Consider the following 16,602-nt stretch of genomic DNA (forward strand, 5'->3'; position numbering starts at 1 on the left):
CAGGATTCTTCTTCGTTTCCAAGAAGGATCGTTCCCTTCGCCCCTGTATCGATTACCGGGGTCTCAACAACATCACGGTAAAGAACAAATACCCCCTACCTTTAATCGACTCTGCTTTTGAGCCCCTGCAAGGTGCCACCATCTTCACAAAACTGGACCTCAGGAACGCCTACCACCTTGTCCGCATGCGGGAAGGAGACGAGTGGAAGACGGCCTTCAAGACACCACTCGGCAACTTCGAGTACAAGGTAATGCCTTTCGGTCTGACCAACGCCCCTGCTGTCTTCCAGGCCCTCGTCAATGACGTTCTCCGTGACGTACTCCACCGCTCCGTATTCGTCTACCTAGATGACATCCTGATCTTCTCCCGCTCCATGGAGGAGCATGTCCAGCACGTTCGCCGGGTCCTCCAGCGTCTTCTAGAGAACAAGCTGTTTGTCAAGGCGGAGAAGTGTGAGTTCCACGTCTCCTCCATCGGCTTCCTTGGCTACATCATAGAGGGCGGCAAGATCCGTGCGGACCCCGAGAAGATCAGAGCGGTGTCCGACTGGCCCTGTCCCACCAACGTTAAACAGCTCCAACGCTTCCTGGGATTCGCCAACTTTTATCGGCACTTTATCAGGGACTACAGCCTGGTCGCGGCGCCTCTCACCCAACTCACCTCGCCTTCGGTGCCCTTCGTCTGGTCCGACGCAGTGGACTCCGCCTTCGCCGAGCTGCGCCGGCGCTTCACCACCGCTCCCATCCTCGTCCAGCCGGACACGTCCCGCCAGTTCGTGGTGGAGGTGGACGCCTCCTGCACTGGAGTAGGGGCGGTTCTTTCCCAGCGCTTCGCCACCGACCAGAAGCTGCATCCCTGCGCCTTTTTCTCACGCCGCCTAACCCCAGCCGAGGTCAACTACGACATCGGGAACCTGGAGCTCCTGGCGGTCAAGCTAGCCCTGGAGGAATGGAGGCACTGGCTGGAGGGATCGGAGGTCCCCTTTCTGGTTTGGACGGACCACAAGAACCTCGCTTACGTCTCAACGGCCAAGCACCTGAACTCTCGCCAGGCTCGCTGGGCGCTGTTCTTTGCTAGGTTTAACTTCACCCTGACCTACCGGCCTGGTTCCAAGAACACCAAGCCAGACGCCCTCTCCCGGCAGTTCGTCCCTGAGGAGGGGTCCACACACCCCGACACCATCCTTTCCACCTCCTGTCTGGTGGCCACCGCCACCTGGGAGATCCAGTCCGTTGTCAGGGAGGCACAGCGTGCCCAGCCGGACCCAGGTAATGGTCCACCTAACCGGCTTTTTGTCCCTGACCTCGTCCGCTCCCAGGTGCTCGAGTGGGTTCACGCTTCCCGGTTCGCGTGCCACCCGGGGATCGACCGGACACTATCTCTGCTGAAGAGGCACTTCTGGTGGGTCACCATGAGAGAGGACACCCGCGCTTTCGTCCTGGCGTGCACCGTGTGTGCTCGTGCGAAGGCCTCCCACCGACCGCCCGCCGGACTCCTTCGTCCGCTCCCAGTCCCCGGTCGGCCCTGGTCGCACGTCGCCCTGGACTTCGTCACCGGCCTTCCCCTCTCACACGGTAACACTGCCATCCTCACCATTGTTGACCGTTTCTCAAAGGCTGTGCACTTCGTTGCTCTCCCCAAACTCCCCTCTGCTGCAGAGACTGCTGACCTGATGGTACTCCACGTCTTCCGGCTCCATGGGATCCCGGCTGACATCGTCTCCGACAGAGGCCCTCAGTTCATATCCCAGGTCTGGAGGGCTTTCTGTTGGGCTCTGGGGGCCACGGTCAGCCTCTCCTCCGGGGTCCACCCTCAGACCAACGGCCAGTCGGAGCGGTCCAACCACGACCTGGGATCCGCAATCCGCTGCGTGACAGCCCGGGACCCCTCTGGCTGGAGCGCCTTCCTGCCATGGGTGGAATACGCCCACAATTCCCTCTCTTCGGCGGCCACAGGTCAGTCCCCTTTGAGTCATCTTTGGGCTACCAACCCCCGCTGTTCCCTGCTCAGGAAGAGGAGATCGCTGTACCGTCGGTGCAGGACCATCTCCGTTGCTGCAGGACGATCTGGGAGGAGACGAGGGCTGCGCTGCTCCGGACTGCGGACCAGAACCGGCGCTTCGCCGACCGCCACCGGACCCCGGCTCCCGCCTATGTACCAGGTCAGATGGTGTGGCTCTCGTCTCGGGACCTGCCTCTCAAATCCGTCTCACGAAAGCTAACCCCCCGTTTCGTGGGGCCCTACAAGATCCTGTCCCTCATTAATCCCTCTGTTGTCAAGCTCCAGCTCCCCCCCCATATGCGCATTCACCCTTCCTTCCATGTCTCCCAGCTCAAACCGGTGGTCTCCAGTCCCCTGTCTCCCCCTTCTCCAGAGCCCCCTCCTCCGCTGGTGATAGACGACCACCCGGCCTATGTGGTCCGGGAGTTGCTGGTCGTGCGGCGACGCGGCCGCGGCTTCCAGTACCTGGTCGACTGGGAGGGCTACAGCCCGGAGGAGCGGAGCTGGATCTCCCGGCCAATGATCCTGGACCCAACTCTCGTCCAGGACTTTCATCAGGCTCACCCTGACAAGCCTGGGCCGCCGGGAGGCGCCCGTCGAGGGGGGGGTCCTGCCATAATCACAGCACGGGCCTACTTCACTCCCCCTCCTTTTCCCCTCACGTCCTCCACACGCTCCTCTTCATCCCCCTCTCTATCCACTGCGCACTCCTCATCATCCTCTCTTTCTTCAGTCACCCCTTCCTTCACCCTCATTCACCCAGCTGTATTCCATCCCCCTAATTCACACACGGGCAAGCACCCCACTCTCCCCAGCTGCACCCTATCCTCCCCTGATGAGGGGACTATATCTACACCTCGACACTGACCAGAAGCTGTCGTGGTATTAATTACCACTGCCCAGGTACGACGTCTCTGCCACAAGCTCTACTGCTAGATACCCTCCGTGTATTGGCTTACTCTAACCCGTTTCTCTCCTGTGCCCCAAAGGACCGCCGTCCCTGTCTGGACGTCACCTGTTCCCGAGAGGAACACCTATTCTCCCGCTGCCACCCAGCAGCTCCAGCGTCCCTGTCTGGACGTCACCTGTTCCCGAGAGGAACACCTATTCTCCCGCTGCCACCCAGCAGCTCCAGCGTCCCTGTCTGGACGTCACCTGTTCCCGAAGAGGAACACCTATTCACCCGCTGCCACCCAGCAGCTCCCCCGACAAGCACCAGGACCGCTTGCTCGCTCACTGCCGCCGTGGCAGCCACAGGACAGAACATTAACCCTGTTCTATTTCCCCCCAATTCCTGTGTTGCTCAATTTCCATTAAACACCCTTGAAACCGCTCCTTTCTCTTCTCTTGTATTCAGCAATTGGGCTGTGCTCCAGACTCCAGTCAGACAAAGCTGTCAGACAACCTTGTGCAGGAAACAGCATCTGGGGCCAATAACCCACCCTGCTGAAGCAAACAGGGGTGATCATGTCTCCAACTTTCACAGATGGATGGAGTATGGTGGAAGATAGCCACCTATCCCCTCTGTCCATAACTCAACTCATCATGAGCAGAGCTTTCATTAGAGCCTAATATGAAGGCTCTGCGACGATTTTGAAAAAAAATATAATTTTGGAGCTCAAAATTGGCAGCCATCTTGCATTTGAAGGTCAACAATAGGTCAAATCATTATATAAACACCAAATATGTATTCCTTGATCAAAATAAACTCTGAAACCATGTATTGTGCATCATTGTAGGTCAAACCATTAAAAAGTTAATTTCCACTGCAGCCATTTTGGATTTAGGTCTCTCACGAATTTTCCCCGCCTTTTAAAAAAATACACCCCGGCAAAATTTGTTTATTAACCCTCCTAGATGACAAATCCATTGAGAAACGGACCTTCGCTCTCCACGGTCACGGAAGTGCCACAGATGACCCTACTATAGTGTGTGTGTGTGTGCGTGCAATAATATCCTGTGCACTGCACTACTCTCCTGGATAAGTGCAATAATATACTGCTGAACTCTGATGATATGACTAGCGCAATATACAGACTTTTTGCAATGTATTTTCTTCATATTCATATACTTTATATATGTAGAGTTTATTTCGCTGGTGTTTTTATCTATAATATTGTATGTACCACTGAGGGATCGCACTAAATATCATTGTACTGCTGTATAATAAATAAAGGCCTATTCTATTCTACAATTAAGTGCTATTCAACTGTGTGTACATGTTGCTTTTTGTGTGAAAAAATCTACAGTTTATCTTCCTACCTCATTACAGGGTCCACCAAACGTGCAGAGCCCGGCAGCGTGGTCGGCTATGGCTCGACTCAGGGTGTGGAACCAGTCCTCTCTCTCCCCCACCGAACTGCACAGAGACACACCGGTTACTTCTGAGAGGTTTGAGGCTCAACAGTAGCCAATACCACTGAGTCGTCATTACCAACAGAGTTGAATGAGCATCATGACCATTTCATGATGGGTAGTGTAGACGTCTAAACACTGGAGTGTCTGGGTAGTGTAGAGGTCTAAACACTGGAGTGTTTGGGTAGTGTAGAGGTCTAAACACTGGAGTGTTTGGGTAGTGTAGAGGTCTAAACACTGGAGTGTTTGGGTAGTGTAGAGGTCTAAACACTGGAGTGTTTGGGTAGTGTATAGGTCTAAACACTGGAGAGATCTAAACACGGGAGTGTCTGGGTAGTGTAGAGGTCTAAACACTAGAGTGCCTGGGGATGGGTTAATCGCAGAGACTAATCGCATCTGCGATCCTATAAAGACAATGCATGCGTGTGTGTTCCGGTGTGTGTGTGTGTGTGTGTGTGTTGAGGATAATTGCATGCCAATTAAAGACCTCCGAACAGGTCCTGCATTATTATATTATTATTAGTGTAGAGGTCTAAACACTGGAATGCCTGGGTAGTGTAGATGTCTAAACACTAGAGTGCCTGGGTAGTGTAGACTGGAGGTCTAAACACTAGAGTGCCTGGGTAGTGTAGATGTCTAAACACTGGAGTGTCTGGGTAGTGTAGAGGTCTAAACACGGGAGTTCCTGGGTAGTGTAGATGTCTAAACACTGGAGTGTTTGGGTAGTGTAGAGGTCTAAACACGGGAGTGCCTGGGTAGTGTAGAGGTCTAAACACTAGAGTGCCTGGGTAGTGTAGATGTCTAAACACTGGAGTGCCTGGGTAGTGTAGAGGTCTAAACACTGGAGTGTCTGGGTAGTGTAGAGGTCTAAACACTAGAGTGCCTGGGTAGTGTAGAGGTCTAAACACTAGAGTGCCTGGGTAGTGTAGAGGTCTAAACACGGGAGTGCCTGGGTAGTGTAGAGGTCTAAACACGGGAGTGCCTGGGTAGTGTAGATGTCTAAACACTAGAGTGCCTGGGTAGTGTAGAGGTCTAAACACTAGAGTGCCTGGGTAGTGTAGAGGTCTAAACACTAGAGTGCCTGGGTAGTGTAGAGGTCTAAACACTAGAGTGCCTGGGTAGTGTAGAGGTCTAAACACGGGAGTGCCTGGGTAGTGTAGATGTCTAAACACTGGAGTGTTTGGGTAGTGTAGAGGTCTAAACACGGGAGAGGTCTAAACACTGGAGCGGTCTGAACACGTTGCTCACCTGGCGGAGAGTGTGATGGTGATGTCAGAAACCTCGATCCTCAGGCAGTTCAGCACGTTGTCCAGGGCAGGTTTACTCACCTGGGGAACAACAACACAGCTGTCAGGCCAGCAGACCAACTGCCCTCACAGCAGAGCCAGCAGCCCCAGAAGCACCAGGGGAGGATTTGATTTAATTACTTAGCAGCTGATCGGGAAAATTACCAACACACTTCTCTCTGTCTCTCTTACACACACACACACACACACACACACACACACACACACACACACACACACACACACACACACACACACACACACACACACACACACACACACTGATTTTCTATGCTTTTCTCCCCATCCCAATTTAGTCGTTATGCCAATCCCCCCCCCCCTCCCCTACCTGGTCGTTGTGCGCATGTTCCCCCTACTGGTCGGTACAAGGGAACCCTGAAGTCTACCACATGCTTCCTCCGACACATGCGGAGACAGCCAGCGGCTCTCTTTTCACCTGGCAGCGAGGACTCTCATTGGTGAAGTGTAACGCGTGGGAGGTCACGCTGCCTTCACCACTTCCTGCCTTTTCGCTGAGCAGGCGCCCAGACCTGACCTGTAGGGGTCGCTGTCCACAACGCCAGATTACCACTCATGACTTCCCTCCCGCTAACTCAGCCAAACGAGTTAGTGTGACGATCGGCCCAAGCCGCAGGCAATGCTGACTCCGGGAGTCGAGACCGCAGCCTCTTGCATTGGTGACGAGCGCAATCTCCGCTACGCCACCCGACCGCCCTACTCCCAGACATATCTATCGACACACACTACCTCCCTCTCGCTCTCTCTCTCTCTCTACCTCCCTCTCTCTCTACCTCTCTCTCTCTCTCTCTCTCTACCTCCCTCTCGCTCTCTCTACCTCCCTCTCTCTCTACCTCCCTCTCGCTCTCTCTCTCTCTACCTCCCTCTCGCTCTCTCTCTCTCGCTCTCTCTCTGTCTCTCTCCCTCTCGCTCTCTCTCTCTCTCTACCTCCCTCTCGCTCTCTCTCTCTACCTCCCTCTCGCTCTCTCTCTCTACCTCCATCTCGCTCTCTCTCTCTCTCTCTCCCTCTCGCTCTCTCTCTCTCTCTCTCTACCTCCCTCCCTCTCTCTCTCAGTCTCTTTCTCTCTCTCTCTCTCTCTACCTCCCTCTCGCTCTCTCTCTCTACCTCCATCTCGCTCTCTCTCTCTCTCCCTCTCTCTCTCTCTCTCTCTCTCTCTCTCTCTACCTCCCTCTCGCTCTCTCTCTCATCAACTTGCACACACATTATGCACACACACAGCTGTCTCATAACAACGACATTATCTAGATATCACTGTACAACATATCTATAATTCATAGTATGGCCATCAATGCTCCACTTTTATTGTCTACTCTTGTATAAATACTTTGTTAGCTCGCCATTCTAAAGAGATCTTCTAGACTATAGGGTCATTGCTGTAACCTACACTGTAAAAAATAAATGTTTTTTCACAGGAAATTGACTGTATTATTTTACAGATTACTTTTGTTTTTCTACTTTAAGTGTAAATACCATAAAAGTACAGTAAATTACCTTTTTATCAAAATATTAACCATTAAATAAAGGTTGTAATCTGTAAATGTATTTGATTTTACTGTAATTTGACAGTAAGTATTTGGCAACCATTGATGACAGACATTTACCGTTTTCTTGCAGCTTTTTTTCTTACTATGTTGCAACATGACATTCTTTAGAGATCTAGATTATAGGGTCATTGCTGTAACTAACCTATAGGCAACATGTTGCAACATGTCATTTGTAAATTGTCCACCTCTGTGAATAATATATGGTCAGATTATCCCACATCCGCAGCAAAAGCAGGTTTTAGAAACTGCATGGTCACCTGTTGAACTCTTGAGCTACAATTACAACTACACATGTCCAAAAGGCTGACAGTAGCAGTCAGCTCTCTATCTGAAAAAAACGTCAGCATACCTTCATCCCAGACAGAGAGAGGGTGTTTTTCAGCCTGTACTTTCCATCCTGCTGAGGGTAGGTGTACAGCATTATGTCATTCATCTGATGGGGGAGACGGAAAGAAGGAGAGAATGAGGTCATGTCCTGTGGTGATGTTGACAGATTTGTGCACTTTTGTGTCTGAAAAGCGTTTCTTTACTAGATAAATGAGGAAGAGAGGTAGTTCTATTTTTGTCAAAAGAAAGTGTGAAGTTCATCGCTGATTCAGAGCCACTCTTAACAGTGTAGTATTCCATTACAGCCACAAGGAGGCAGTGTTGGTCTGTCCCACACCTCTTGCACAGTAACCACTTGTTCTATATTTTAACAACTTGGTCAATATTTCCTTTCACACCATTCATACATTTTGCACCAATCCTCCAGCCACCAATTCCCATGTAAACACACGGCAGGCAAGTGGAACAAAAAACACAACAACTCAGCGTTTATTTGCCTGTCAGACTAAAACTATTGTGATCTTCAGAACATACTACTTGGAGCCCATTGTGTTCCAGGGGTTCCTTATTTGGAGCCAGACAAAAGAGGTGACATCATTGGTCACACCTAATGTGTGCTCTAAACATCCGCCAGGGCCGTAAAGGCAGCATCCAGGAATTCTCCACCCTGTCCAAGGCCTCTGGCTCCCAGCCTCCCCCCTCGGAAACCACAGCCTCCCCCACCCAGGCCACCCCAGCCTTCCCAGCTCAGCTGCTGTGAGAACCAGGGTTGGGTGGGACCAGTCTCCTCCACCACAACAAAAACAACACAAACACAAACAGCCACAGTAGCTGTCAGGACTGTACTGCAAAAGAACGATGCATTTAGGAAGTGGTTTTGTTCCGTATTCACAGAGTAGAGTGCCAGGGAACAACATTCAAGTCACAGTATCTTACAGCACTGGCAGATAATTCACACTAAATGTAACTTATTCCAAGACATTCACTTTGAACTGGTCGAATCGTCTTAGGACAAGATTCTTGTTTCAAGAATTCTTCTCTTCTTTCATGACCATTAAACAAGTGAATTGCATAGTGAACAGAATTGCAATACGACAGTGTGATATACAGTACTATAAACCATGGTGAAATAAGTCTGAATGCAGGACAACATCACTTGCTGAGCTTGTGATTGTCTGCAGTGTAGGGATAAAACAACATTATGGCCTACAGGCTACTCAGTCCTGACTGTGACCTCTGGACTGTGGCTACAGCCTGCTGCCTGCCTGCTCCACCCTGGTCTGACTGTGACCTCTGGACTGTGGCTACAGCCTGCTGCCTGCCTGCTCCACCCTGGTCTGACTGTGACCTCTGGACTGTGGCTACAGCCTGCTGCCTGCCTGCTCCACCCTGGTCTACTCTGTTACATCCGACCACAAACAGTCTGTACAAAATAGATCAGAGTGCCAACGGATTTCAATAATTATTTTTCCAGAGACGCGAAATACACCCGCATGACCCTGATGCCTCTCTGGATGTTTACTTACTCCAACAAGAACCCTTCCTCCTCACTCACTTGCTCTTCTTTCTCTCTGACAGTTCACTCTCTCTCTCCTTTCTCTCTGACAGTTCACTCTCTCACTCCTTTCTCTCTGACAGTTCATCTCTCTCTCTCCTTTCTCTCTGACAGTTCACTCTCTCTCTCCTTTCTCTCTGACAGTTCACTCTCTCTCTCTCCTTTCTCTCTGACAGTTCACTCTCTCACTCCTTTCTCTCTGACAGTTCACTCTCTCTCTCTCCTTTCTCTCTGACAGTTCACTCTCTCTCTCTTTTCTCTCTGACAGTTCACTCTCTCTCTCTCCTTTCTCTCTGACAGTTCACTCTCTCTCTCCTTTCTCTCTGGCAGTTCACTCTCTCTCTCCTTTCTCTCTGACAGTTCACTCTCTCTCTCCTTTCTCTCTGACAGTTCACTCTCTCTCTCTCCTTTCTCTCTGACAGTTCACTCTCTCTCTCTCCTTTCTCTCTGACAGTTCACTCTCTCTCTCCTTTCTCTCTGACAGTTCACTCTCTCTCCTTTCTCTCTGGCAGTTCACTCTCTCTCTCCTTTCTCTCTGACAGTTCACTCTCTCTCTCTCCTTTCTCTCTGACAGTTCACTCTCTCTCCTTTCTCTCTGACAGTTCACTCTCTCTCTCCTTTCTCTCTGACAGTTCACTCTCTCTCTCCTTTCTCTCTGGCAGTTCACTCTCTCTCCTTTCTCTGTGGCAGTTCACTCTCTCTCTCCTTTCTCTCTGACAGTTCACTCTCTCTCTCTCTCTCTCTCTCCTTTCTCTCTGACAGTTCACTCTCTCACTCCTTTCTCTCTGACAGTTCACTCTCTCTCTCTCCTTTCTCTCTGACAGTTCACTCTCTCTCTCTCCTTTCTCTCTGACAGTTCACTCTCTCTCTCCTTTCTCCCTGACAGTTCACTCTCTCTCTCCTTTCTCTCTGACAGTTCACTCTCTCTCTCCTTTCTCTCTGACAGTTCACTCTCTCACTCCTTTCTCTCTGACAGTTCACTCTCTCTCTCCTTTCTCTCTGACAGTTCACTCTCTCTCTCCTTTCTCTCTGACAGTTCACTCTCTCTCTCCTTTCTCTCTGACAGTTCACTCTCTCTCTCCTTTCTCTCTGACAGTTCACTCTCTCACTCCTTTCTCTCTGACAGTTCACTCTCTCTCTCCTTTCTCTCTGACAGTTCACTATCTCTCTCCTTTCTCTCTGGCAGTTCACTCTCTCTCTCCTTTCTCTCTGACAGTTCACTATCTCTCTCCTTTCTCTCTGGCAGTTCACTCTCTCTCTCTCCTTTCTCTCTGACAGTTCACTCTCTCTCTCCTTTCTCTCTGACAGTTCACTCTCTCTCTCTCCTTTCTCTCTGACAGTTCACTCTCTCTCTTCTTTCTCTCTGACAGTTCACTCTCTCTCTCCTCTCTCTCTGACAGTTCACTCTCTCTCTCCTTTCTCTCTGGCAGTTCACTCTCTCTCTCCTTTCTCTCTGGCAGTTCACTCTCTCTCCTTTCTCTCTGGCAGTTCACTATCTCTCTCCTTTCTCTCTGGCAGTTCACTCTCTCTCTCCTTTCTCTCTGACAGTTCACTCTCTCTCTCTCCTTTCTCTCTGACAGTTCACTCTCTCTCTCCTTTCTCTCTGACAGTTCACTCTCTCTCTCCTTTCTCTCTGACAGTTCACTCTCTCACTCCTTTCTCTCTGACAGTTCACTCTCTCTCTCCTTTCTCTCTGACAGTTCACTCTCTCTCCTTTCTCTCTGACAGTTCACTCTCTCCCTTCTCTCTGACAGTTCACTCTCTCTCCTTTCTCTCTGACAGTTCACTCTCTCCATCGTTTCTGTAGATCCCTCCCCTCGCCGGCTCCTCCCACCCCCCCGTTCCTCCTGGGGGCCTGGCGTGATGGTTTGTTCAGCGCGTGTCGCAGTAGAAGTGACGGATGGCTTTCATCACGGTGCCGTTTGGATTCTCTCTCCTTAAAGGCTCATAAATTACACCTGACCCCCTGGAGCCATCCACAGCGTGTCTATGTAGGCCGTACAGCAGAGTATCGACCATCACAGCGATCACTCAACTACAGCTCCATTCAGAGGGATGGATAGAGAGGGAAGGGCTGAAGGAAAATGAAAATAATTAACAGTCAACACAGCAGCTTCTCTCAACACTATTTCACTATTCCCCATGAGATCCTGTTGTGCAGTGGTCCTCAAACCCTGGCTCGGGGACCGGTGCTGACCACTGGGACGTTGGCTTGGTTATCTGACATACTAGTAGGGCCGGCAATTGATCTCAAACCCTGCCTTCTTTTCCTGATCCTGCAATCACAACTGTAGAGTGATTCTTGTGATTGGAGGATCAAGAAAAGAGGGCGTGGTTTAAGACAGGTCAGTAGTTCAACGTGATCCTTTATCGTCTTTCACTGGGATCATGTTGTGATGTATGGTTGATATTGCCATGATGTGGCACACAATTCAACTGTCCAAATTATTACCAATTATTACAAATAATGAAAATTTCCCACAAAATGGGATGTGTGTAATATTTGATATAATATCATTTGTCTTAGTGCAATCCAAAAATCTATTGGATTATTGACCATAGTGAGCAGATATATTATATATGTGATACATTATTATTTATTATTTCTAGTTCGTTTTTTTCTCTGGTTTTGGTCCTTTGATCTTTTCCTTTGATCCCCGTTCTATACTGTCAGCCGGAGCCATCTAGGTGTCTCTGATTCATATACCTACGTTGGAATTGTAATGGCGATCGAATATCACCAGGTGGCAGTATCGCCTACCTTTGAACTGGAATGGCTTGGAGTGGATACACGTTTTCCTTTTTATTTATTTTTTTGCAAGGGCTCCTCCTCCCACATGAACAGAGACCCACAGCGATCGCCTCGAAATGTTGTTGCCTGAAGCGTATTTCCCATATAAACGTGTATAGACATATACACTGGTAATCGCGATGGCGATGCGATCACTTGGAATTATTCTTTTTGGAATATCTTCTGGCTAAGGTAAGGTATATTCTATGTCTATTTTACCGAACCTGAAACATGTTTTTGTAACAATCACAGTTCTGTGTTTTACCGGACGTAAAACATGCTTGACAATAGGGGTGGGACGATACATCGATCCAGATCGATACATCGATGTAATTATCAACAATCGAATCGGATCGATGCGATGTAATAAGATCGATTCATATCGATACTCTTATTTTGAAAATCCTGTGGCGAGTCTCATATCCGCCCAAGAACAACAGCAGTAGCTCCGTGTGTGTAGATGTTACAGCATAGCATTCTCCCTTTCTGTGTGTGTGTGTGTGCGCGCGTCTTTGGAAAGACCAGATGAGGTCAGAGGAGTTTGATGTTTAAATGTTATTTAAACATAAACAATATAATACATAATAAATGTAGGCCTATACATGATCATGCAACATCAACAAATTGTTGTAGGAACGGTTTGGGAGAGGGAGGTTGTGAGTTTTGAGTTCCAAAAAATGTAGCTTAAAGTTTAAAGCTCAATATATAAAAACGTGGCACTTTACAGTGAACAGGAGGTCTATTTGTATTAAAAACAATAGATTGATTTTCCTTTAAATGTCTGGAAGAGCTCAAAAATACAAATGTCAAATGATATTTTCATTACCTTTTTTTTGTTGATCTAAATGTTACTGATTGTGTTAAATGGGCATATGATATCATCTCATATCGATCGCAGGCACCTGAATCTAATCGTATCGTATTGTATCGTGAGAGACTTTGTGATATCGGCAAATATCGTATCGTTGTCCAAAGAATCGATATCGTATCGTATCATGATGAAACTGGTGATTCCCACCCCTACTTGACAAACACGATCACAGTTTTTAGTTAAAACGCCCCCATGTACATTGTGAATGCACATATGTACATGGTATATACCCTTGATTTGGGAGTATTTGGAGCTTCAGGCGATCAACCAGAACGATTTGGGATTATTGCATATAATGTCATATCTCACGATCTATGGAAAAATACTGGATTATTCTGGAAATGGGACGACGTTTAGCGTGTAGCGTGTAACAAACTACAGTGTGTAGAAATGAACTAATTAGTCAGTAATGGACTATGAACAATGCCTGTCAAATGAGCCATACTATTGTCTCCATAGCTATAATACAGAACGATGGGTCTACAAACATCGCTAAAATTGTCAATAACGCTGGCGCCATTTAGTAAAGATGAGGAAAGCTTATGGCAGTTAATGAGTTAATGAATGCGGTCTCTGAATGTGGCAGTATGATCGCTGCTTGCTGAAGAAAAGATAGAGGAACACTGACATAAAACCATGGACAGCCATAGAATCATAGCTCAAATATAATATAGCATGAGAGATGACAGGGAAGCCTACCAACACACTTCTCTCTCTCACACACCATGATACATAGCCCTCTCTCATATCTCTCTCCCCCTCTCTCGCTGTCTCTCTTTCTATCACACACACGCACGCACGCACGCACGCACGCACGCACGCACGCACACACACACACACACACACACACACACACACACACACACACACACACACACACACACACACACACACACACACACACACACACACACACACACACACACACACACACACACACACACACACACACACACACACACACACACACACTTACAACCACATAGTTTTCACATATTCAACATAACACCCACCATGCATACCATATTCTCATACATACATACATCTAGGTTCCACTTAGTTTTGTCTACTTGTATGAATATTTTGTTAGCTCACCATTCTCCAGAGATCTAGGCTATAAGACCATTGCTGTAACCTATTAGGTCTCTCCATGTTGCAACATGTAATTCTACAGAGATCTAGACTATAGGACCATTTCTGTAACCTATAGGTCTCTCTATGTTGCAACATGCAATTCTACAGAGATCTAGACTAGAGTATAGGACCATTTCTGTAACCTATAGGTCTCTCTATGTTGCAACATGCAATTCTACAGAGATCTAGAGTATAGGACCATTTCTGTAACCTATAGGTCTCTCTATGTTGCAACATGTCATTCTATAGAGATCTAGACTATAGGACCATTTCTGTAACCTATAGGTCTCTCTATGTTGCAACATGCAATTCTACAGAGATCTAGAGTATAGGACCATTTATGTAACCTATAGGTCTCTCTATGTTGCAACATGTCATTCTATAGAGATCTAGACTATAGGACCATTTCTGTAACCTAGATCTCTCCATCCTGTCAGTAAACTCTATCCTTAATAAAAGACTCTGTCTCCATGAATAATCTGGTGAAATTACTACACATCAAGATGACTGGATTATAAGAACTAATAAGAGTGAATTTCTCTAATTCACACTGTTTTTTTTATTTCACACACACACACACACGCACACACACACACACACACACACACACACACACACACACACACACACACACACACACACACACACACACACACACACACACACACACACACACACACACACACACACACACACACACACACACACACACACACACACACACACACACACACACACACACACACACACACACACACACACACACACTAAGGCTGAGCCCGAACCCTGTTTTTAGGGTTCGAACGTTCGCCAGGGTTTATCGAACGAACGTTTGAACGTTCGTTTTTTGTAAATTTTTTAATAAAAAAATGTTTTTATTACTTTTTTTTTTTTTATATAATTATTTTTTTTATTATTATTATAGATCCTACGGAGGGCGGCATTGCATAATCTATTGGTGAAAAAACATATTGTTTACAGTGGTGGCTGTTCATGTAAACATGTAATTAAACAAAGCACTCAGAAGAAAATAAACAAGCTACTGAGTACTGCATAAAGTTCCTACTTATGATAAACAATAGCCCTTGCACACCGCAGTCACGTAAGGGGCTAGATAAACAAATGCATTCGTTTTGTGGCATTCACGTTATATAGTTAGTGTTACACGTTCAATAACAGGTATTCACTCTTGGTCGACGGGAAGGAGAGAAGCGCGCGCCTCTGAACGGGGGACGGCAGAGAGACAGAGAGACACCGGCGGGGGGGTCCCGCCGGGCTCCCAACACGCCTGCCGCCTCGGCCAGAGTTGTTTCCAACGCAACCACCTCCCGCCATGAAGCTCGCGCTCCGTGGCCGAAAAAGGCTGGTATTCAATACTATTCATTAATGATCCTTCCGCAGGTTGACCTATGGAAAGTTGTTACGACTTTTACTTCCTCGGCGGGGAGCTAACGCTACGTTAATGCTTCTCTCAAGCAGATCAATGGCGGCATTGCCGGAAGTAAAAATAATAATAAACGCTTGCCGATTGGTGGTAACAGCAGAGGCGGGTGCAAGCGGTGTGACGTAATTGGCAGAATCGCCTGTCATTCAATCAAAATGGTTCTATTGCATTGGTTGAGACTAGAGCTCTGGTTGAGTATCCAGCAACAGCCCGGCAGAGACCATACTGGTTGAGCCGAGCGATCTCACTCGGGAGACGCGCCGCTTCACATCGCCTCACCGTCGTTGCGCCTGCTTTATTTTTTTTCACCGAACGTTCGAACCCATTAATTAAAGTCCGAATGTCAGCTTAACGAACGAACGTTCGGGCTCAGCCTTAACACACACACACACACACACACACACACACACACACACACACACACGCACACGCACACGCACACGCACACGCACACGCACACACACACACACACACACACACACACACACACACACACACACACACACACACACACACACACACACCCTGCCTGCATTCTAAAAGCTGTCTGGCCTTCACTGTCAGGCCCCTCCCTACACAGGAAGCCAGCATCCACTGACCCACACTAAACATCCTGAGAGGAAACAGAGCCCTGGAAAACAAGCCCCGAGAGGAGGAGAGGAGGAGAGGAGGAGAGGAGGAGAGGAGAAGTGAGGAGAAGTGAGAAGAAGTGAGGAGTGGAGATGAGAAGTAAGGAGAAGTGAGGAGAAGTGAAGAGAGGGGGGAGAGGAGAAGAGAGGAGATACGTGAGGAGAGGAGAGGAGAGGAGAAGTGAGGAACTGGAGATAAGAAGAGAGGAGAAGTGAGGAGAGGAGAAGAGATGAGAAGAGAAGAGATTTTTATTTGTTTTATTTTTAAACCCACCTTTATTTGCTCATATATAATTCAACAATACATCAGCACTTATCACGCAAACACAGAACAGCAAACCAATTCAAGAAAAAGAAAAGACAAACTTCACTTCAGAACAGAACCAAAAACCTCCAACCCCTCCACAGTACGCAACACCCACCTGTAACACCACATCATCTCAAACTCTGCTACATTGCTGGTCAACTCAACTGGTAAAGATTAAAGTCTGTTCGCAACCTTGCCTGTACCATACATCTAAACAGGTATCTACCACCACCGAATCCTCAATATTTTTCCTCCTGCTTAGATAAATGGCCATTTTTGCCTGACCCAGCAGGAAATTGAAGAGCTGACACTTTACT

General features: G+C 48.1%; 1 protein-coding gene across 1 annotated transcript in view; it reads right to left on the reverse strand.

Annotated features, from left to right (window-relative positions):
* The window catches only part of fgd5a (FYVE, RhoGEF and PH domain containing 5a), a 181,556-nt gene that overhangs the window by 26,882 nt on the left and 138,072 nt on the right, over positions 1-16,602 (reverse strand). Inside the window, exons 9-11 of the mRNA XM_084315770.1 lie at positions 7,577-7,660; positions 5,606-5,685; positions 4,265-4,361 (exon numbers count right to left, since the gene is read on the reverse strand). Of these exons, the coding sequence (XP_084171896.1) occupies positions 4,265-4,361; positions 5,606-5,685; positions 7,577-7,660 (261 nt within the window). The remainder of the gene's footprint in view (positions 1-4,264; positions 4,362-5,605; positions 5,686-7,576; positions 7,661-16,602) is intronic.

Source organism: Notolepis coatsorum (genome assembly GCF_963971535.1).
Source record: "Notolepis coatsorum genome assembly, chromosome: 6".
In the NCBI taxonomy this organism is placed as follows: domain Eukaryota; kingdom Metazoa; phylum Chordata; class Actinopteri; order Aulopiformes; family Paralepididae; genus Notolepis; species Notolepis coatsorum.